Source organism: Schistocerca piceifrons, chromosome 1, assembly GCF_021461385.2.
Source record: "Schistocerca piceifrons isolate TAMUIC-IGC-003096 chromosome 1, iqSchPice1.1, whole genome shotgun sequence".
NCBI classification, from domain to species: domain Eukaryota; kingdom Metazoa; phylum Arthropoda; class Insecta; order Orthoptera; family Acrididae; genus Schistocerca; species Schistocerca piceifrons.
In genome coordinates, this window is record NC_060138.1 from 479,400,928 (window position 1) to 479,424,528 (window position 23,601).

At 44.3% G+C, this 23,601-nt stretch overlaps 1 protein-coding gene across 1 annotated transcript in view; it reads left to right on the plus strand.

Moving 5' to 3' along the window:
• Positions 1-23,601, plus strand: part of LOC124804834 (obg-like ATPase 1) — a 301,314-nt gene that overhangs the window by 211,356 nt on the left and 66,357 nt on the right. Inside the window, exon 6 of the mRNA XM_047265184.1 lies at positions 9,741-9,818. Coding sequence (XP_047121140.1) covers positions 9,741-9,818 — 78 coding nt within the window. The remainder of the gene's footprint in view (positions 1-9,740; positions 9,819-23,601) is intronic.

The following is a 23,601-nucleotide window of genomic DNA, read 5'->3' on the forward strand; positions in this document are numbered from 1 at the left end:
TATTAATACTCGATCCTTCCATCGCGTCCTTGTACGTCCTCTTGGGCTTTTTCTAGGAGGTTAAGAGCAGAGGACTGTCAGTTCGACGGATGTGGCTGACTCCATTGTAGCCTCTTGTGCCTCAAAATTCGGCCATAGTGTGGCTTTCCAAACCGCCGGTACGGGTATTGTTTCGTTCTTCGCTCCCATTAACCTTCCTTGATAATGTAGACGAGTCCATAGATCTTTCGAAATACCTTATTCTCAAAGACACAGATCCGCGGATAAACCAGGAATACATTATTATTGAAAAGTATGCAGTCTATCATAAAAAAGGCAATATCAATCGAAGATGGTGTAATAGGAACAAAAGATGTTTTTGGACACCAAGAAAAGAAACAAAACTAGACTAACAAGATTATAGTCGCGCACCGAATATCAAAGTATTACATTCTGTAACCAAAGAAAATAAACGAAGACTTGCTCCGTTACTATGGATTACGTGGAATATGTAATTACGCACTGAAGTGACAAAAATCATGATATACCTCCTAATATCGCCTCGGTCCTCCTATTGCCCCGCGTAGTGGAGCAGCTCGACGTGGCATGGACTCAACAAGTCGTTGGAAGTCATCTGCATACGCAAATACCGGGCCATACCTTTATAGCCGTCCATAATTGCCAAAGTGTTGCCGATGCAGAAGTTTGTGCACGTACTGACCTGTCGCTTACGTCGCACCAATTTTTGGTGGGATTTATATCGGGCGATCTGGGTGTCCAAACCATTCGCTCGAACTGTCCAGAATGTTCTTCACGGAAGTCACGAACGACTGTGGTCTGGCGACATGGCGTATTGTCATCCATGAAAATTGCATTGTTGTTTGGGAACATGAAGTCCATGAATGGCTGCAAATGATCTCCCGTTAGCCGAACAGGACCATTTCCAGTCAATGATCGGTTCAGTTGGACCATAGGACACAGTCCATTCCATGTAAACACGGCCCACACCATTGTGGAGCCACCACTAGCTTGCACAGTGCCTTGTTGACAACTTCGGCGTGTGGCTTCGTGCGGTCTGCGCCACACTCGAACCCCTACCAACTGAAATCGGGACTCATCTGACCAGACCACAGTTTTCCGATCGTCTAGGGTCCAACCGTCATGGTCACGAGCCCAGGAGAGTCGCTGCAGGCAATGTAGTGCCGTTAGCAAATGGGCTCGCGCCGATCGTCTGCAGCCATAGCCAATCACCGCCAAATGTCGCCGCACTGTCCTAACGGATACATTGTAGGTCCCACATTGCTTTCTGCGGTTATTTCACGCAGTGTTGCTTGTATATTAGCATTGACAACTCTACGTGAGTGTCGCTGTTCTCGGTCGCTAAGTGAAGGCCGTCGGCCAGTGCGTTGTCGGTAATGCCTGAAATTTGGTAATCTGGGCATACTCTTGACCCTGTGGATCGCGGATACTGAAGTCTCTAACAATTTTCGAAGTGGAATGTCCCATGCATCTAACTCCAGCTACCACTCCGCATTCAAAGTCTGTTACTTCCTGTCGTGCGGCCGTAATCAGGTCGGAAACTTTTTCACGTGAGTCACCTGAGTAAAAATGACAGCTGTGCCAGTGCACTGCTCTTTTACACCTTGTGTATGAGATACCTCCGCCATCTGTATATGCGCATACCTCTATCCCACAATTTTTGTCACCTCATCGTAGGTGGCACGATGACATTAACTGGTCTCTGTCGTAAAGACGCAATATAGATCAGGAGTAGCAGCGTTGCAATATGTGAAGAAACGGACGTTGCTGTATCAGAAAAACTCTCAGCTAAAGAAAAAGGAGACGAAATGCGAGTTTACGAAATTTCATGAAGGTGAAAACGTACGTGGCGTACAAATAATTACCTAAATGGCAAATTTTCCTAGTACGTCTTGAGCACACGATGACCCAGCAACTGGGAAACGAGTACTGCTCAGTGGAGGCTGCATGCGCTCTCGCAGGCTTCCCTCGCAGCGGGCCGTATTAGGTGGGGCCTCCCAACACGACTCAGGAGGGCCGACCCTGCGACACCGATGAATAATTTACTGCCACGGGCAGCCCCCAGCCCCAGCTAATAGGGGCGCCGTATTCCTAATCTGTTACCAGCGCAGCGCGCCGCGCCGTCGCCGAACCGCGGGGCCCGGCCCGGCCCTGCCCAGGCTGCACACCGTGTCGCCCTGCTTGTCGGGCTTGGCTGCGGCCCCTCCCACCGGGCACGCCCACGCCGGCCGCTCTGCCGCCGCCGGTCACGGGAAACAACTCCCTGCGGGCGTAGTCCGAGGAGCGCTGCTCATGCTCTCCTGCTTGGCTGCCTCTCAGACAAGCCAGCGTCGCTCTCGTATGCAAGCATTCTCGCAAAACAAAATTCCGTCTGCTGAATCATAACATCTGAAAACAAAACTGTTCCCAGTCAGGGTAATATTAGGTCTTCTTTTTTGCTTCCGCCGTTTTTTTCTCGAAGTTCGAGGCGTTATTGTGAAAAACATTTGAAGAATTGTCCATTGCTGACCTACCACGTCCTCCTTCCTCTCGGACAGCATACGAGTCACAGGGCGGAAGAACTGGGCGTCTTTTGAGATCATGAATCGATCTGTTACGACTTCTGCACCTCTTGTTAGCAGCAGACGCAGTGGCTGCGCCAAAGACTGAGACAGCGTGGAGTTTTACAATTATTTATTGAACTTCCTTTACAATTTCTCCCTCGTCGTCGCTGCCCAGACCTGCGGATCCCGCCGCCTGGCTGCTGCTGTGTAGATTCTCTGACAATGGCGCAACGGGTGCCGCTGATCCGCACTCGGACGCCTCAGGCCACCAGTGCTCCGTTGAAGCCAGGATGCCCTGTGGTTGAGATGAACTCGTCGCCGCCTGCTGCACCGGCGGCTGGGAAGCCGTCAGTCGCGATGTCCTCGAGGTCCCGTCATGGACGGATCACCCGTCGTGGGGCCGGGTTGCCGTGAAGCCCAGGCGTCAGTCCCCGGCAGCGCCTGTGACCAAGACCGTGCTGCGGCCGGTCCTGCTGGAAGTTCTCGCTGTGGTTAGTCAGTCATGGTGCCGACCGAACTCGGGCCGACCTCCAGAGCTGAAGTTGACATCTGGCGGCGAACGGATGACTCCTGCGACCTGGAACAGACTTCCGGAATCGTCACCTACGAAGATTGAACATTCTGACACGGACCACGTCCGTCCTCAGATCCTAACTGCTTCTTCTGTCTGTTGCTGTCTGCGCTCCACTATCAGCCTGTTGGTAGACTGCTGCTGTCAGCAAGGCTATCTGTGCGTGCTTACTTCGCAACGCCTCGGTCGCCGGCGTGCCTCTGTTTTGCTATTCTCCACTGCATGAAGTGACGCTTACTACATTTGGCTGCAACAGATCCAATTTTGCACCTGTTCATATGGCAAAAGTACCGGTTACCCAGGCCGCGTCCCATTGATCGATAAAGGTGGTAGTCCGAAGGAGAAATGTATGGAGAACACGGCGGGTGAAATAGCGCTTCCCATGTAAACGTTTTCAAGCATGGTTTCACGGGTTTTTCGACATGGGTTCGAGCATTTGCATGTTGCAAAATCACATTGTCATGTCTGTCGCTGTATTGTGGCCGTCTGCCTTTTCGCGCTCGGCTGAGACGCATCAATTGCTTTCGATAACGGTCTCCTGTGATTGTTTCCGTCGCTTCCAGTTTCGTTTAACTTCTCTCTTCCATGCTATGCCGGCCTTCGACGTCAAAATCACCGTTCTTGAAGCGTTGAAACCATTCTCTGCACGTTCTTTCATTTATTCGTGCTTCATTTCATCAGCATCAGCCGCAGATTTCTTCATGTTAAAGCAAAAATTAAAACTTCCCACAAATGGCGAGAATTGGGCTCGTATGTTGATACATTCAATCGAGAATATGTTCATCGTGTTCAGTCACAAATCGACTATCACCTTGATGGCGTTATGTTTACAAATGACTAAGGTCATTGAATGACGCTTACCACCCACCACATCCCGCTACTGCCATCTATTGCAAAACGGCGAAAGCAAAGTTGTTAGACCTGATAATCTAGCCGTAGGTCAGGCAGTGAAGTATCCGAAACTTCCAGCAAATCTACATTTCATGGATTCCGCGTGGAGGAAAGAGAGAATTGTGAGAGTTATCCATATATACAAGATGTCCCAATAATCTTGGCCAACCAAATGACTTTTTCTCGGAACTTTTCACTGAGTTGTAGATAGCGTCATACAGTGATTATACAAGCATAAGAAAGGACTACGCTCCATCTTTCGCGGCAGTAAAAAGTTCCGCGATAGGCACACAATGCTCTGACGCGTCCTAATGTACACCGGACATCGCGGGAGCTGCATCACGTCATCATATACGATGAACAGTATAAAAAATCGAATTAACATCCCGAGGCAGTAAAGTTACGTAGCACGTAGCCAGAAAAGCCAAAAGGAAATGTCCCGGTCTGTTGTAATGCAAGAAGGGGTGCGCCATTTCGTTTTGGTTTTTCTAGCTACATTCTGCGGAACTGGGGTGCGGGGACTTCAGTGTGTGCGGGTGGTGAGAACGTACCTCATAAAAAATAATAATGAAATTACGTAACTTTACTGTCTCGAGGTGAAAATTAAAGCAGTACGACCGTTGTTTGCCAATATCTACCAGTTACATTAAACCAAAAATTACAGCAGTTAAAGAACTAAAGCTTCCTTCCTTCCCATTCCCGCCATCCAATCGTACGAAGAATTTTATGTACGCTCCTTCCCGCGAATTGTAGGCCTCGGGACAGTGTATTAAAGCTAAGGAAGCATCGCTCCAGTGGTATTGCCTACACGTACTCCAAAAAGTATTCGTCTAATACTTGAGTCTATATATAGTTTTGATACAGTGTCAAAATAATGTACGACAGGGAAATGGACGTGTTTATCAATCAGTGAAAACGGGAATACAATAAGGAAACACAGATTAGTATTTACGAAAACCTAGTTAAATATTCAAAAACGGAGTTCGAGTCTCGGTTCGCCAGTTTTAATCTGCCAGGAAGTTTCATATCAGCGCACACACTGCTGCTGTGTGATAATTTCATTCTGCAGATAAGTATTCGTCCGCAATACTGAAAAAGACACTTGCCATTCCCCTAGTAGAGCGTCCTTTGTATTATTTCCATTGGATATCTAATAATTCCTCACACTTTTGTCGAGTACATTCCACAAATTGTCTATTTTGACTAACAGCTGGAGATTGCACTGGTGTCATCCAACAGTAAGCGTTATATAGCAGCCACAGCCTTTCATCTAGAGCTGTATGTTTTGGATCATTATCTTGTGTGAAAATAGAATGCCCAGAAAGATCGGCATTTTTAATACTTCTGGGTATATGAGTTTTTAGGATGTTTACGTAAACCTTGTGGTCCAATTCCGTCAGTAAAACACAAATCCCCCCCGTACCATTTACACTCCCGCAGCCCCACTCAAGTACGGAACCTCTCATGTATTCACCTGAGGTTGCTGCAGTTCTCTCTTAAAGTTCATAATTCTTGTTTCTCCACACTATTAATCGCCCATTTGACTTAAACAGTTCAAATCGACTGTCGTCATTAAATACAATCGTCTTCCAGAAATCAAACCCATCAGATTTATACTCTCTTGGAAATGAAACTCACTTCCTTCTGTTGATTTTTATTAATGTGTGGTTTTCTGCGGTCTGTTCGTGCTCTATACCCAGCTTCGTAATGCACATTTCTTGCAGTCTGTGCTGAAGCAGACTTTCCTTTGAAGTGCACTAACAAGCTTTGGAGCTCTTAGCTTTGGATTTTTCCTGGATCTCGAATAGTACTGCCGGACGGCAGCTTCGTGATGGGTTTTCGTACGTTTTGTTCTGATTAAACCTGTGTATGATAGTCTTCACTATACTGGTAGGTCTGCCATTACTAGGAACAACCTGGTATTTCTGCCTTCTTTTGTAGTTTCGCGACATTTTCGAACCATATTAACTCTACTTAAATATCACTTAATGGCTTTGAAAATGTAGGAGGAACTATCCATTAAAGTGGATGAAAGAAAACTCCATAAGGAAATGGAGAGGCATGTGTCCGTGTGGCACCGTATTAGTCAACCACAACATTATTGCACCTAGGAGTGAGGGCACCTCGACCGGCTTATTGTGAGTTTTTATCGTGGTATTTCTCGAGGACACGCTGAACCATTTGATAGTATATGCACAGCTATCCTGAAGGCATTCACAGTGTGATGCGTTTTCGTTAGTCACCACTGTACCTGCTTACTGTAACGTCACGCCGTATTTCTGACAGTGGACACAGGAGCCCAAGTGCAATAATATTGGGGTCGGGTAATACCTGGAATTTTGACTACTAGACGAATAATTGTTTGACGTCAACTGGGGCACGATTTTCAATAACGTGGATTTGTTTTATTTCTAAATGAAGATATTAACCGATGTAAGGAAATAATTATTGTTTGTTCCTTAGCTATGTTTTTATGTTTGTGTTATCGATGAAACCCACTCAGGACTGAGGAATCTGAAACCTAATGAACATGTGACAGGATTCATAGCCTCTTACTGCAAGCAGTGCCTTCAACAAATTGGGCATGTGACCACACCTTCAGAACCTACATAGACCTGGCAACACAGTAAGCAGAGATTCTGCATGTCATGCATTCGGCAAGTCAGGGTTAGGCATTCAGAGATATGTGAAACCAGATGAATACGCACAAGTGGCGCTATACTTATAAATTACGGGTCGATGGTTTGTGGGCGCGGAGCTGGCTCCCGATAGGGTCCCACGTATTATGTTTCATAATGTTCAGGTGAGTTGAATTTGGTGATCATGACAGCGTAAGTTCACTACCATGCTTCTCAAACCGCTATACCACTATCTGACCTTGTGATAAGTGGTGGTGGTGGTGGTGGTGGTTAGTGTTTAACGTCCCGTCGACAACGAGGCCATTAGAGACGGAGCGCAAGTTCGGGGTGGGGAAGGATTGGGAAGGAAATCGGCCGTGCCCTTTCAAAGGAACCATCCCGGCATTTGCCTGAAACGATTTAGGGAAATCACGGAAAACCTAAATCAGGATGGCTGGAGACGGGATTGAACCGTCGTCCTCCCGAATGCGAGTCCAGTGTGCTAACCACTGCGCCACCTCGCTCGGTTTGTGATAAGGACAGTTACTCTGCTGGAAGTTACCATCGCGAAGACATGAAGCATAAGGGAATGCAGATGGTCCTTAATTGTGTTCATTCGCGGTGCCTTCCATTCTAGGTCCCGTGAAGCTCCAGTTGGACATATTCCATAGCGTAATCTAGCCCCCAGTCGCCTGCGTCTGTGGCGCGGTAAAAGTTTCGAGCATCCGTTCGCCTGGATGATGGCATATCCCGACACGTCCACCGACGTGGTGTAACAAGAAACGTGGTTCGATCGACCAGGTGACGTATTTCCACTGATCTACTGATCAAACTCGATGATCCGGCGCCCACTGCCACCATCGTAATTGACGATGTCGTTTTTGGGACAATATAGGAACACGTAGAGGCCGTCTGCTACGGAGCCCCATGTTCAAAATGTGTGTTGACCGTCTGTTGTAGAACACGTGTACCTGCAGGAGCATTGCACTCCGGTGTCAGGTCTGGTACAGATCGTCGTTTATCCTGCGTTGCAGTGCGGAAAAGCCTTCGATATCTAAGTTATGAGGTGAGTCGTGGACATCAAACGCCTTGTCACCGTCGCCTTGTCGTGATTTCACTAGCCATCAACAACTTTCCATAGATGCTCACGACAGCAGCAAGAGAACGGCTGCCGAGCTTCGCCGTTTCCGAGACGCTCGTACACAGACGCCAGCCTATAACAGTCTGGCCTTTTTTTTAAGTCTCTTATCTCAGTAGATTCCCCATTTCTGTCGCTAGAATGATTCCCCATTCGTCACTTCTCCGCTTTTGTACTTCCCTTACTGCGTCACCTGCCCCTAACACCATTAGGCGACATTTAATCTCGCAGTGGGCAATGGTCACAGTGTCTGTATCATCAGTGTATATTAACACCCCAAGGTCAGCAATACAGCCAGGCCCGTCCTTCAGATCCGATGCCCAATGCTGTATTCACACACGCCCTGTAATAGAAACCCTTGAAGTAGTTTTCGTAAATGATAGAGTTTTTATTAACCTCCGCGGTCCATTGAGGTTTGCGTGTTTCGAAACACAACGGTACGTTTTGAAACTCTCTGAATCGTAATAGGTTCCAGGAATATTTGTTTCAAAAACATCTATTTCTTCTTGAGAGGGGAGAATAATGCACAGTTCTCTCATCTGCATTTATCCCACTATACAATTAATGTGCTTTCCTACGCAGCAAAGCCAGTGCATTGATTTCATCACCAGACACACGCTCCGCTTGCGTAATCTAAAACGATATCTACAGTAGGTCTTGATTTACGTGAAAATGTTGTCTTTTTCCTCAGCTTGGCGAAGCATTACTCGTGTTGTTGCATATTTGAGTAGTTTTGCAGTTTTATCGGTTGATACCTTTGTGGCCACGAATGATTAGTTAATATATACTACGTAAAGCAATTAGGAATAACAACTAATGGATGATGTAATTTATGATTTGTAGCCGAGTAAATGATTTCACTTGTGATCTTATGCGGAATCGTGAAATCAGCTGGAAACCCGAAATTCACCATGATCTTACGTAAACGACAAGTGATGCCCATCATTTCATTGGTTTTCCCGTCTCTCTCTCTCCTGTCGGTGGGTCTGTATCCCTAGCTAATATGTATATTAGATACTGACATCTTGCCTTCAGGCCGTACGTAATTCTTTTCGTTTTTGTGCTTTCCTTATATTTTCCAGAAAATACCTTATCAGTTCTAATAGATCTCTCGCTGTAATGGACCGTCGTTTCGAAGCTGCTTATTACCGTATGCGTCCTTCAGGTCTCGTTTCCTTGTACCAGAGCTAGGCCTTTTACGTAGACCTAGAACTTTTTATCTCATTTCTGTGTTGTTCTCCAGAAATCTTTGCGTTGGCTGAAGTACCTGGTTGATGTTCTTCGTTTTCGTCATGGCCTTAGTATCTCTATCGACACTTAATTTACACCTAGATTATATGAAATCTGACACTTATTCGAGATTATACTCTTCGAGCACTAGTTTAACTCCTATAACCTCCGAACGAGGTGTAGTAGTCGTTAAGACACTGGCTGGCATTCAAGAGGCCAGCAATTCGAACCCTAGAACGACCATCCATATTTAGATTTTTCTTGGGTTTTCTAAATCGCTGAAAAAAATGCCGGAATGGTTCCTTTCAAAAGGACACTGTCGACTCCCCCTTCCCCGTGCCAAGCTCCTCCACACCGACTTTGTTCTCCATCTCTGATTACCTCGGTATCGACAGGCCATTGAACACTAATCTTCGTTCTCTTCGACGAAATTGGATACTTCTCTATGTTGGTATCTCTTTTTCGCGCACGATAATCATCGCGTGTCATTTACATAGTGTCATCACATGATAACAAAGTCATGCTCCTTCTTAAAGGATACATCACAAGAAAAACAGGGAAACCACAGTCAAATTACGAGACTATCATGTATAACGTCTGTTGTTGGTCATTTGGCCCGAAATAAATGTATATACCTAAAATTGTCGCTGATTGCATTTGATAAACAACTTACTTGCCAGCAGGAGCTTTGGCAGTCATGATGTTAGTAATGGTCTCTTGTTTTATTTCAGGACATCCTGTGCAAAGTAAAAACTTTACTGGTCGACGAGAAACGACACCTGAGGTTCGGAGACTGGAACGCTAACGATGTAAGTATACCACTTTGCAGTCAGCGAGAGAATGGATGCATTAGAACACTTCGTTAAGCCCCCCACTCAACCGTGGAGGACCCATGCAATTCTTGAAGAGCACTCTTCTCCTCTGCTACCCGGCCAAAGCGCAGAGTCAGCGCGCTGGAGAGGTGTGCGGGTGCCCCGCTGCGCCTCCACCTGGGGCGACCATCGACAACGTCACTAATGCGGCCGCCCGCTGCGCCTCCTGAGTAATGGTCGCCTGACAGCCGTGCGCTGCTCGCCCCTGTTTGCGTCTCCTCTGTTTCCTGCCACAACACTCCTCTGGGCCAGGGGTCATCTCGCCTCTACCTGCGATTGCATCTCTAGTTTTAATTTGTCCTTTCGGCGTTTTATGTTGCTGAATTCCGTCACGTATTTGGAATTTACATGTGTTCAAAAAAGCCATTTTGTGTGTTGATTCGATAAAGACTTCACCACGTACACTCTCTCAGGTGGTAGGGATCCCAGTCACTCAGTCTTTTATCGTGGTTTTCGCTCTGTCACTATCGAGCTTTCAGCAAGCCCAGAAACAGAGGCGCAGAAACAGTATTACATGCAATTTTGCCCCATCCTAACAGTACCATCGTCTGTGTTGGGTTTTACGTAGGAAGACACACTGACGGAACGAAAGTCATGCGGAAATGTGGTGCAGTTGCGGCATCAATCGTTCTACGCCATTCAATGGACTCTGAATATTTAAATCCATCTCACAAGGGAATCATACAGTATACTATCTGGTCAAAAATATCAGGACACCTCGTTGTAATGCGGAACTGATGATTAGATGTCATGAAAGCCGAATCCGTCTGTATACAAATAGGGCGAAGTATTGTATTGTCGGTAGAGAAGCAGGAACAGCAGAACGGATCGGTCAGAAGAGCCCATTGGCTTCGAAAGTCGATTGTTGGTGACGTCATAGTGACGTGGAAACACAAAGGAATAACTGCAGCTAAATCAAGACCAGGCAGACCTCCTGTACTGACAGACACGACGAGCACTCCGGAGGTTTGTTGTAAAAAGTATCGTATCATCAGCGGAAGGAATTACTCGCGAGTGCCAAAGTACTACCACCAGTCCAACTACCACAGTGACTGTACGTAGGAAGTTAAAAAGAATAAGGCACAGTAGTCGAGCAGATCCTCACAAGCTACAGATTTTTGTAGCCAGTTAGCGCTAAGCGACGTTGAAAGTGGTATACAGGTGGACGCCACTGGACATTGGATGACTGCAAACGAGTGATTTGGAGTGATGAATCACGCTGTATTCTTTTGAGGTGGGCAGTCTGCTCCTGAATTAATTCAAAGAACCAGGTCTTTCTGAAGAGTGGATGATGCATGCTTCAGAAAAAAATGTTAGCTCATCTAATTTCAAAATGCCTCTCCGGTGGTTGTAATGAGCGGGATGAAAATTATGCGTTAGGCTGCTGCAACGGCGACCCACCCCACATCCTTAAGAAAACGTTTCCCAAGCTACAAAACATGTGTTATAGACCATGTGCGCATGTGGATTTGCATACCTTATTAGTATATGAAGCTTTTCTCGTCCATGAGAACAGAAAATAAATAAAGCTCCATCTTTTTCCCCCCAATTTATTCCCTGTCAGGCACTACCCATTCATCCATCTCTCAATAGTAACACTAATTATGACGATATGAAAGTGAGCACAACACAACATCCAGTCTCCAAGTGGAAAAAGAAAAAAAGAACTTCGACATTACTGGGAATAGAACGTGGGTCTCCTCATTTCATAGTACGACACATTAACCGCACAGCTATCAAGGCAAACGAAACAAAGGGGCTTCACTACGGTACACTAAGACAGAAAACACTTTGACCATTCTGTTTCCTTCTTGACTTCAAAAGAATATCTCAAATTTCGGAAGCTCAATGAACGTGTACATACTTTGAGTGAGTTGTTACTCCTTATCCATTGACTTAGTATCGCACCTGGAAAGTGTTGATAAAGATCATAACGGCTGCAGTCTCGAGCCAATGTGCGGTCGAAGTGTATCGCAAAGTGATGCAGGCATCACACACCACCCAACAGCTCAGGCTCCCCACCACTCTCACCGATCAGACCGTAGGCCGTCTAACTAGCTCACTGCTCCCCACTAAAAATGGCTCTGAGCACTATGCGACTCAACTTCTGAGGTCATCAGTCGCCTAGAACTTAGAACTACTTAAACCTAACTAACCTAAGGACATCACACACATCCGTACTCGAGGCAGGATTCGAACCTGCGACCGTAGCGGTCGCTCGGTTCCAGACTGAAGCGCCTAGAACCGCACGGCCACTCCGGCCGGCGCTCCCCACTACTATTAACTGATCGGATTGCAAGCTAGCCCACTGCTCCCTGCTGCTCTCGCGGACGAGATCGCATAGAGCAGACCACACGGCGACTTGAGGCGTCACTGTTCCCTGGGCTCTTGGAACAGATCGCTTTTTTGACTGAGCACCTCACCATCCAAACTCATCTCTTTCTTCTTTGTATCCTTGTTTGATTTGCTGTAGTCGTCGTCTTCTTGTGTTGTTGCTCTTCTGCTTTCTTGTCGTATGAGTGTTCTTGTTAGCTGTACTATTATGTCTTCTTCTATGTCTGCTGCACTTATAGTTGTTGTTGTTGATGTGTTGGTAGCCTTTATGCAGGTTTTAATTACTTTGGGTGGATAGGATACCAAACGATATGTATAACATAATTATTTTAACATACATGATAGTCCATATATAAAGCTTGTCTCAGAAGAAAACGTCAATATTCAGACATTTGACAGGAACGGTCATTTGTAGCAAAAATCTAAATGTGGAAATATACCCTATTCCAAAAGGTTTCTGAGATGGAACAGATTTAAAGCTACTTTTGTACGTTTTTCTTGAATAACACGAAATCCGCAGCCTCTGCCGAAAACTTGTCACAGTACAAAATTAAACTCCAGTAAATTTCCTTTAAAACGGACAGTATCTTTTTTTTTTAAGGACTTACTGGTTGCGTGAAGAGATCGAGAGAATACAGAAAACCTTGCGCAACGTGCATGCGCTGAGATTTAGGTAAGCAGTTTGTGGTAGTTTCCCGACTTGATAGATCACGTGTCCTGCATCAAATTATTCGTCTACACTACTATGGTACTTTGTAAACAATGACAAAGCACTGAACAATAAAGATAATAAGTAACAATGTACATTAAAAATGTTCTATCTCGAAAACCATTCAGAAGAGTGCATATGTCTATCTGAAGTTTTTTGCTTCACATGATCGTTCCTGTCATCCCTGAATGTTGACAGTTCATACTAGGACGACCTGTACATGACGTTTTAATTTTTTATTTATTCAATTAATCTGAACAGATTAATGCATTTGGGAGTCCTGTTGCATTTTATACAATATTACAGAACTTATTAAAATCACAGTTACTTAAAAATCGTATTTTTTTTAAATATGATATCTCTTCTTCTCTCTGCATCTGTCAGGCATTTACCTGTTACGCTCTCTTGGTTGAAATTGTAGATTTTCCTCTGTCTTCCTAAATATCTTCTGTCCACTGGGTAGTAATTAGCACCAATTTTGGCGAACTGTCGTCTTCCATTCTTGTGACATAATCCTTCACTTGTGTTTCTGTATGCTTTAATCTGCTCATTTAAGATTTTCACTTTCAGTTCTTTTCTGATGTCTACATTCACTCTCCCGTCAAACAGAATGTACCCTCCTACTCTTTTTAGCAATCGTATCTCTCTAGTGCTTGTATTCCGATGGGGACGAGTGTTTCTGCTGTTTTGGCCAGGCAAGAGTTACAAGGTCTTGGGAGCAGTATGAGCAGCAGTGGGTCAACAGTAAGTTGATCGTTTGGACTGTGTCGCCGTCCTGTACCGTAAATGCTGAGCTGAAGGATTTTTCGACAGTGTTGTCAGCTCAAGAAAGAATTTTTCGCGACTACCGTCATTTACCTCTGCGAAATAATCAAGTCTATGTTTTGTTTACAGTTCAATGAAAGTTATTGCTAAAGTACTGGTTTAGTTCCTAGGTAGGGACAGTGGGATCAGCTGCAGCTTCTATTTTGCCTACTCATCCCTAGGATACGCAAGATTTTCCATAGAGCATCTGGTCTTTATGTTTTAGATTAATGTATTGACATGTCTCAGTTATTGTTTCTCTCAAATTGATTGAATCTTTTTGCTTTCTGTGTGTAACCAATTTTATTTTCAAGGGTAGGAGGTCGTTTGCAAGTCTGATGTGCAGTGTCTCCAAGAACTACTTCATAATCATAAATTATTTTAGCTCTTCCTTTAGCCAAGATGCAGGTATTCCCTTCAGGTTTCCGGTCTTTGAGGGAACATATTTATTATGTAATGAGTTAGTTTGGTAGTAAATCCATGGAGTTTGTCTTTCACGTACAGGAATGGTATGGAAGTCGTCTCCCAAATCATCTCTTGTGCCTCCGCTGCAAGTTCGGGTACACTGTACACTTACAGTCTCTGTGTGTTGGCACAGTTTATTCCTCGCATACTTTAGGGGGCAAATCATGAATATGATGATGTGAGCTGATATTCCAGGAAATTTCTTTGCTTGTGGATTTTGTGGCAAATATAAGAATGGGGGCCGGACTATAGGCTGCATTATGGGTAGGTGCAAACTGAAATACTGTTGCGTTTGAAGAAGAAACTACACACTTGAATTTTACAGTGAAGGGGCAGAATATTTGTTAATGTTCCTAGCATTATTTGTATGCTCCTAAGTCGAATCGAATGTTGAAAGGTCAGTTTTGAAACAGGCTATCTCGCCTAGTTTCGGAGGTCTCTTGAGGAAGCACATTAGGCAAATTTTCTTAACAGATTCGATACTTACGAACCTATATTTGACTTGCTCGTCTTCATTACTGATGGATATGAATAGTATGGTCGGAAATAAGACAAAAGATTTGTAGGCCACTACTCCACCTGATCATCTGTTACGTCTGTTGTGTCTTCGGACAGTGGTGTCTAAATTTAGGGAACTGAAGAGCACACTTGGCTTGAACCAGGTGTTCACATTCATTAGAAGAAACACATGGATGTTGATATTCTGAAATACATGGCGTAGTTCGTCGAAATGAGTCTAAAGTGATGGCCAACTATGTTCTACAGTAACAATACAGACACACTGGTAGAACCTGTGGCTGCATTAGTGCATAAGTTCGTAGCTCCTAAAGCAAAGGCTTTAGAGTTCATTTGCACTGTTTTTTCCAGCGTTTATCCGCAATATTATCCAGCTGTCTCTTGTTCAGATGCTATGCATCCCAAATTCGGATATAATGTTATTCAAAATTTTTATCTTTCAGCAGTGAAATCCTGGCATATTATCAGGCTTGTCTTCGCGAGTTTCTTAATCACTGTGACTGCTCCAGACCTTTTCGTATATGACACAAACTTCACGATTGTGGGTTTAGGTTTCGCAGATAACAACGTTGTACATCCTACTCTCTAACTTCTGATTATAGAATGTGCTGCGTGTATATTTGTTCTCGCTTTAAGGTTTTACAATTTAAAATGGCTATGTAAATAGTAAACATTTTAATTTTACCAGTGCTGCACAAAAAATATGTAATCCACATTGACTTCGTCTAGAAGAATTACGAGCGATGTTTAATATCGTTTTACCAAAATGGAAGAAAAAGGAAAATGCCACTACTGTCAGAAGATAATTTCCAAGGCTTCTGGCTCATCATCAAACCTGCAGAGACCTCTAAAACCGAAGCATCCTACAATACCTCTGCAACAATGTGGGAGAAGCCGATCAAGATCGCTATCAGTCAGTTCAGAAATTCAAGAAATCGCTTCTCGTGAACCATCCTCACTGACGCCTGCTTCCACCTCCCTATCCAGCCCATCAGTGTCGTCAGGTTCTGGACCAAGTCCTGATTTATTTCCTTTTGTGGTGCCCCACCCTCAACTACTTTCCATTTACAACAACCGATAAGTAATTTTTTTAATAATATTATAAAGCCGGTCACATTAAATAAAAGTATCTCATTAGATATACAGCTTCTAAAAATGACTTGCAGATAATACCAGTCTCTCTCTTAGTAGCTTTGCCCAAATTATAATTAACCAAGTCAAAAAACGTTGTCAGTTTGCATCATGAGTTATTTGATAAAACTAAAAATGACTTGACCACCGCAAAGGCAGTCTGCCCTTCGACTGATGCGTGGACGAGTGTAAATTACATTAGTTTCTATGCACCCACTGCACCTATCATAGATGAGAAAGTGAACTAGTCCCACCTTTTAGAGTGCTCACAATTCGAAGACAGACAAACTGCAGAAAACATCTCAGACTGGGTCAAGTGTACTATCCCAAATACAATATCAGTTTTAAAATCACGTCCATAATAACAGAAAATTAGTCAAATATGAAATGAACTGCCATGCTTCTGAAACTACCTCGTATCCCACGCTTTGTACATTCTTTCAACCTCACTGCTCAACACGCAGTTCAGAAGTCCATATAGAAAACCATTGACGAGGCCAAATGAATTGTTATGTTTCTTAAGGAGAGACCTTTTGCTTCAAGCAAACTTGTTGAAATGCAAGAAAATTTAAAAAAAGACCGACTGAAACTGAAACAAGATGGCTCAACCAGATGGAACTCGGCTTACGAAATGTTGCAAAGATTTACTGTAAATAAAGAACCCATAATTTCTTGCCTCGCTATTTTAAAAATCTGTCACCTTAAATTAAAACGTACAGACTGGGAGATAATGCAACAGGTTTTACAGATTTTTCAAAGTTTTCTATGAGCTAATCAAAGCGATGTCCTCAGAGAAAACATTTTCATTTTCAAAAATTAAAGTCTTGCCAAGATTAATGGAACGGAAACGATAGTCGTTTGAAGACAACAATAAAGAATATCCTTAAGAAATTTGTTGATAATTAGCTTCAAGGGCTATCAGAGTGGTTTAGTGTTATCTCCAGCAACCAACTTATTACTAAGGCAACGTTACTGGACCCGATTCAAAGGCAAGGATTTTTAGACGACAAAACATTTCAGGACTGCTACATGGAGGCTACTGCAGAAATGAAAGCGTTGGTTGTTCAATGAGAAAAAGCAGAGCTCATTTCTCAACCAATTACCACAGTGATACATGAGACTTTTTCAGTCAGGGAGTAGTGCAGTGAAACTATTGGCCAGCTTCAAACAAGTCATGATCCAGAAAATGCAGCAATTGGCGAACAGGACAAATATTTAGCGGAGGGATATTTGCCTAGAAACAGCAGTCTGTTAAACTGGTGGGAAACAAGAAAAGTGCTGTGGCCAGCTCTGTATCAATTGGTCCTTAATCGTATTATGGTTCAAATGGCTCTGAGCACTATGGGACTTAACTGCTGTGGTCATCAGTCCCCTAGAACTTAGAACTACCTAAACCTAACTAACCTAAGGACATCACACACATCCATGCCCGAGGCAGGATTCGAACCTGCGACCGTAGCGGTCGCGCGGTTCCAGACTGTAGCGCGTAGAACCGCTCGGCCACTCAGGCCGGCAATCGTATTATGTACACAAAGCAGTGTAAATGACAATATTAATGTTTCCTTAATGGAACATATATGGTAATACTGACTATAAATGATGACTGCAGATACACTTCAGTTACAGTTGTTATAATTTTTATATTTTTGTCCAGTAAAAATATCAAAATATAGCAAGAATCAGTCTTCATACTTAAAAAATTCCCGCTTCCTAAAATATATTTAGGATTTTGTTGTAATATTTATAATTTTTACAGCAGACGAAATTTAAAGCTTTTGTATCTGAAAATTACTGAGGACATAACACAAAATTATTACTCCTCTTTATATGTCCTTTCAAAATAGGACCAAATCGGATAAAAATACTGGTTTAGTGATCTGAATTAAAAAGATACTGTACCTTCCCTTTACTTATTTTTATGAGTGAATGGTGAGTGCTGTGTCATGAAAAAAAGCTAGTTCATTCTAGTGAGTGACCAATTCTGATCCGATCTCTGAAAACAACAGTTTTGCCCATCTCTAGTATTCTTAGGCAATCCAATGAAAGTGTTTGGGTTTGGCGAATGCCTGGAGAATGTTACGCTCCATCAGTATTTAGTGCCAACTGTGAAGTACGGAGGAGGTGGTCTTGTTGTATGGATGTGTTTTTCGTGGTTATGATGTCGTCCCTTTATTGCGCTTAGGAAAACGCTAAATGCGGAAAGACAACAACTCATATTATAGCATAATATGCCGCGCACAGTTGAGAAACCTTTTAGGAAACGATGATTGATTGTATCAACACAACAGTGCACCCTCTAATAAAGCAGCTTCTGTGAGGCAATGGTTTGAGGACAGTAACATCTGTGAAATGGACTAGCCTGCCCAAAGGACAGGTCTGAAGCCAGGGAAACACCTGTGGAATGATTTAAGGCGTCGGCTTGCGGCCATACTCCACTTCTCAACATTTCTACCTCATGTGGTTGGGGCTGTTGAGGAAGAGTGGGCTGCCATTCCCCCACAGAGATTTAGACACCACACTGAAAGCGTCCCCAGCAGAGTTCAAACCGTCATAAAGGCGAAGGGTGGACACGTTCCGTAATAATCTTCATTGATAGGTGTCCCTATACTTTTGATCAGACACTGTACACACAACACATCTGCGACTTCGCTCATCTCTCCTACAGTTATAATATATACAAGAAGTACTGATGTAGCGCGATGCACTTATCAAGCGTTTTCGAGAAATCTAGTTTCAAAGCTTGATGAGCCTCTTGAGTACCACACAAGAACGCCAGCCGTGGAGGATTGCGTTAATGCAGCTGGCTAAGGCTGCACACTAGAGCTCTCCACTCACTGCGTCCGAGTCTCGTCTTTTTTTGATTTCCCATCAAATTTTGACATCGCTATAACGAATCATTTTTCATCGATGAGGTGTAATAGAGGTTTTTCGGAATCGTGATGGAAAGGTCATTTGTTCGTCGTGCATCTACTTAGTGAGAAGTTGTGACGATTACACGTATAATTCTTTGTTGTCATTGGTGAGCCAACAGGATTTATGGAGGGATCTATCACAAAAGACTGAAAACTTAACATATACTTACATCCATCTTATTTTATGAATCTCATTTTCTGACAACTACAATTGGTTTTTAAATGACGGTAGTTGAAAAATAACACGTAATTAACATATAAATTGAATGGCCGTTCAGGTATAATTATTGACACAAACCATTCGTATTTCAGCGTATGTACGATTACTGAGTTGTCAACTGATGCTACACCAGGGAGTGAAGAGTAATGCATTCTTCACGACATGGTGGTATATCTCACTACTCCAGTCGCACAGGAAATATTTGACTTTGGCTATGAAAGCCTACATCGAATGGCGCAAAGAAAGAGAGAGAGAGAGAGAGAGAGAGAGAGAGAGAGACGAACGCAGTGCCGGCAAGTTTGTCGTCTTGCCGTCTCAACCAGTTGCACCGACCGAGGTGGCACAGTGATTAGCACACTGGTGCTGAGCAGCGGTTCTCCTTCTACAGCGTTTTGAAACCGGAACTTCACTTATGATCACCCAGTACTTCTCGCACTTTGCCATGAAAACGCATAGAAAATAGTGCACAACACACTTGAAAGAAAAAGATGTAAAACAATGGTGCCCGGTTTCATTTCATAATTGCGGATTTTTTTATTTTTTGTTTTATTTTTATTTATTTTTACTGTTGTCAAGGCTCCAGTCAAATAGAGGATAGCTGCTTCGATACTTGAAACGGCAGAACGTGCAGTCGGAATGCTCAGTGGATTGTTCGATCCACGGTAGAGCTTCACAGAAACGATGAAACACTTGAATTGGCAAACGATTGAAGATAGACGCCAGATATCCCGCGAAAGCCTGCTTATAAAATTTCTATAATCAGTATTAAGCGAAGAATCACAGGAATATACTGCAACTCTTCCGAATGCTTACATAGGTGTCTCGAAAATAACACTAATTACAGCACGTACAGAGGCATTTAAACAGTCATTCTTGCCACGATCCGTATGCGAATGGAACGACTAGAAACCCTAATATTAGGTGCAATGGAAAGAGGCATCTACCGTGCACTGTGCAGTGTTTTGCGGAGAATGTATTGACGGAAAGTCATCCAGTATAATGGAAGTAATATCTGCCGTTCCGCAAGGAAGTGTTTTAAGCACTCTGCTGATCATGGAAAATTTGGAAATTTATAAGTTCCTGTGGGACCAAACTGCTGAGATCATCGGTCCCTAGGCTTACACACTACTTAAACTAACTTACGCTAAGGGCAACATACACAGCCATGCCCGAGGGAGGACTCGAACCTACGACGGCGGAGCCGCGCGAACCCTGGCAACGCGCTTCACACCGCGCGATGCGCTGCTCCTAATTTATCTTAATGATTTAGGAGGCAGTCTCTCAGATTGTTTGCAGATAATGCTATCGTGTACCGTCCAGTAAAGTCTCAGAAAATCAAAATCAGTTGCAAAATGTATCAGTGCGGCGCGAAAAGTGGCAATTGACCTCAAACAATAAAAAGTGTGCGGTCATCCAAGTGACCACCAAAAGGAATCGGTGAAATTTCGTCTGCACGATAAATCACGGTAATCTAAAACCTGTCATTTCAGCTAAAATCATTAAAACAAACCGTTTTTCGTTGCAACGTCATCTTTGCATGAAATTTCAGCCACCAATTTTCTCCTCCGAATGCGAAAATATTTTGTTGCCGCCCATCTACATAGGAAGAAATTATCATCGTAATGTATTACAGAAAAAAAATACTCGTACGGAAGATTGAAGCGTTCGTTTTTCCCGCGCTTTGCTCGAGAGTGGAACGGCAGAAAAATAATGTGAAGGTGGTTCGATGAACCTTCTGCCAAGAACTTAGATGTGAGCTGCAGAGTAGTCATGCAGATGTAGATGTAACCGTTGTCTAAAGGCTACGCGTTATCGCTACTACCATTTACATATTTTGGCTGCAGATGCGTCCATTTCTTTGTAGTTTCGGTACCACACACATTCTCTGCATCAGCTGTTCTCTGATCTTTTATCTTAGTTTGCCTCTTTATTTCATCCCAAGAATCCTGCCCTTGAGAATGTTTTTAAGGAAGCTGTATGTATTACAAGTTGCTCAGAGAGTGACGATTTTCTTCTTCCCATTATTATAGGGAAGTTTTGTTGTACGCTCATTCCTTTTAATTCCTGATTTGAATCTTCATTTCTGTCCAACCGATTTCCGTCACCCTCCAGCATAACCACATTTTCACTGCTCTTAGTGCCTTTTTACACCAACCTTTAAGTGTATCCATATTTTGCAGTCATACAGCAACCTAGTCCAAATTCTAACAGAATCCTTCCATTTTCTCACGGTTTAAAACGGTTAAAAGCCGAGCTGTTTTTTGTCTCTTTTAGCCAAAGCAGTTTTTTATAATATACAGAGCACCTCCAAGTATCATTATATTATTTTTTCCCTTAATCTGAAACTAATACTCTTAAAAAGATTTGACAATTTTATTATTTTCTCCACATTATTTTCGGTGTTGGATACTATTGCTAGGACCACCCGAAAACGTGATGTAATAGGTGGTGATTCCATTTTCTCTTATGCGTGGTGCTTTCGATTTATTGCATTTCCATTGGAATAAGTTCCTTGATTAGGAGGATCATTGTCTTAACCTCCGTATTGGCTTTTGCTTTGTGTGTGCTTGAAATATACTTTTGTAGCGGTTGTTGATTTGCTAGGAAGTGAATACCCTACGTAACCAGTTTGCGATATTCTTTCGCGCTCTTATTGCCGCAACTAATCATCATGCAACAGGAACCTCCTGTTATGGGAGAAGTGTGATTGATGATAGAAATCCGTTCGCAGTGCGGAGCTGTAGAGTCTGGAATGTGACACACTGACTTGGAATAATGCACTCCTGGAAATTGAAATAAGAACACCGTGAATTCATTGTCCCAGGAAGGGGAAACTTTATTGACACATTCCTGGGGTCAGATACATCACATGATCACACTGACAGAACCACAGGCACATAGACACAGGCAACAGAGCATGCACAATGTCGGCACTAGTACAGTGTATATCCACCTTTCGCAGCAATGCAGGCTGCTATTCTCCCATGGAGACGATCGTAGAGATGCTGGATGTAGTCCTGTGGAACGGCTTGCCATGCCATTTCCACCTGGCGCCTCAGTTGGACCAGCGTTCGTGCTGGACGTGCAGACCGCGTGAGACGACGCTTCATCCAGTCCCAAACATGCTCAGTGGGGGACAGATCCAGAGATCTTGCTGGCCAGGGTAGTTGACTTACACCTTCTAGAGCACGTTGGGTGGCACGGGATACATGCGGACGTGCATTGTCCTGTTGGAACAGCAAGTTCCCTTGCCGGTCTAGGAATGGTAGAACGATGGGTTCGATGACGGTTTGGATGTACCGTGCACTATTCAGTGTCCCCTCGACGATCACCAGTGGTGTACGGCCAGTGTAGGAGATCGCTCCCCACACCATGATGCCGGGTGTTGGCCCTGTGTGCCTCGGTCGTATGCAGTCCTGATTGTGGCGCTCACCTGCACGGCGCCAAACACGCATACGACCATCATTGGCACCAAGGCAGAAGCGACTCTCATCGCTGAAGACGACACGTCTCCATTCGTCCCTCCATTCACGCCTGTCGCGACACCACTGGAGGCGGGCTGCACGATGTTGGGGCGTGAGCGGAAGACGGCCTAACGGTGTGCGGGACCGTAGCCCAGCTTCATGGAGACGGTTGCGAATGGTCCTCGCCGATACCCCAGGAGCAACAGTGTCCCTAATTTGCTGGGAAGTGGCGGTGCGGTCCCCTACGGCACTGCGTAGGATCCTACGGTCTTGGTGTGCATCCGTGTGTCGCTGCGGTCCGGTCCCAGGTCGACGGGCACGTGCACCTTCCGCCGACCACTGGCGACAACATCGATGTACTGTGGAGACCTCACGCCCCACGTGTTGAGCAATTCGGCGGTACGTCCACCCGGCCTCCCGCATGCCCACTATACGCCCTCGCTCAAAGTCCGTCAACTGCACATACGGTTCACGTCCACGCTGTCGCGGCATGCTACCAGTGTTAAAGACTGCGATGGAGCTCCGTATGCCACGGCAAACTGGCTGACACTGACGGCGGCGGTGCACAAATGCTGCGCAGCTAGCGCCATTCGACGGCCAACACCGCGGTTCCTGGTGTGTCCGCTGTGCCGTGCGTGTGATCATTGCTTGTACAGCCCTCTCGCAGTGTCCGAAGCAAGTATGGTGAGTCTGACACACCGGTGTCAATGTGTTCTTTTTTTCCATTTCCAGGAGTGTAGTTCAGACATCAAAGAAGGTAGCGAATGAGGGACTGCAATCTATGACTACGAGTTTCAGGACGTAGCAAACTTGTCGAAGCTGACTGTATACATAAAAAGAATACCCAGTTCAAGAAAAATAACCATTGAAGTGGTGCTATGACAAATAGCGTGATGATAAAACGAATAAAAAGTACCTCCCGTAGCTTTCAGGATCGATCTTTTAAAAGGAATACCGAATTGTTTCCTCTGAAAAGAACGCGTCCGATTTCCTTCTCCGTCCGTGGCCAGCATGAGCTGTAAAGCTGTCGTCGACAGAATGTTAAAACCTAACTTTCCTTCCGCAAGAACAACAGGTGTTAAGATGGAATAGAAATGATGTCCCATGCTTCTTGACAGAGCGTTGGGGAACGATGCGGGAGGCCCGCACCACCGTACTAAGCAAG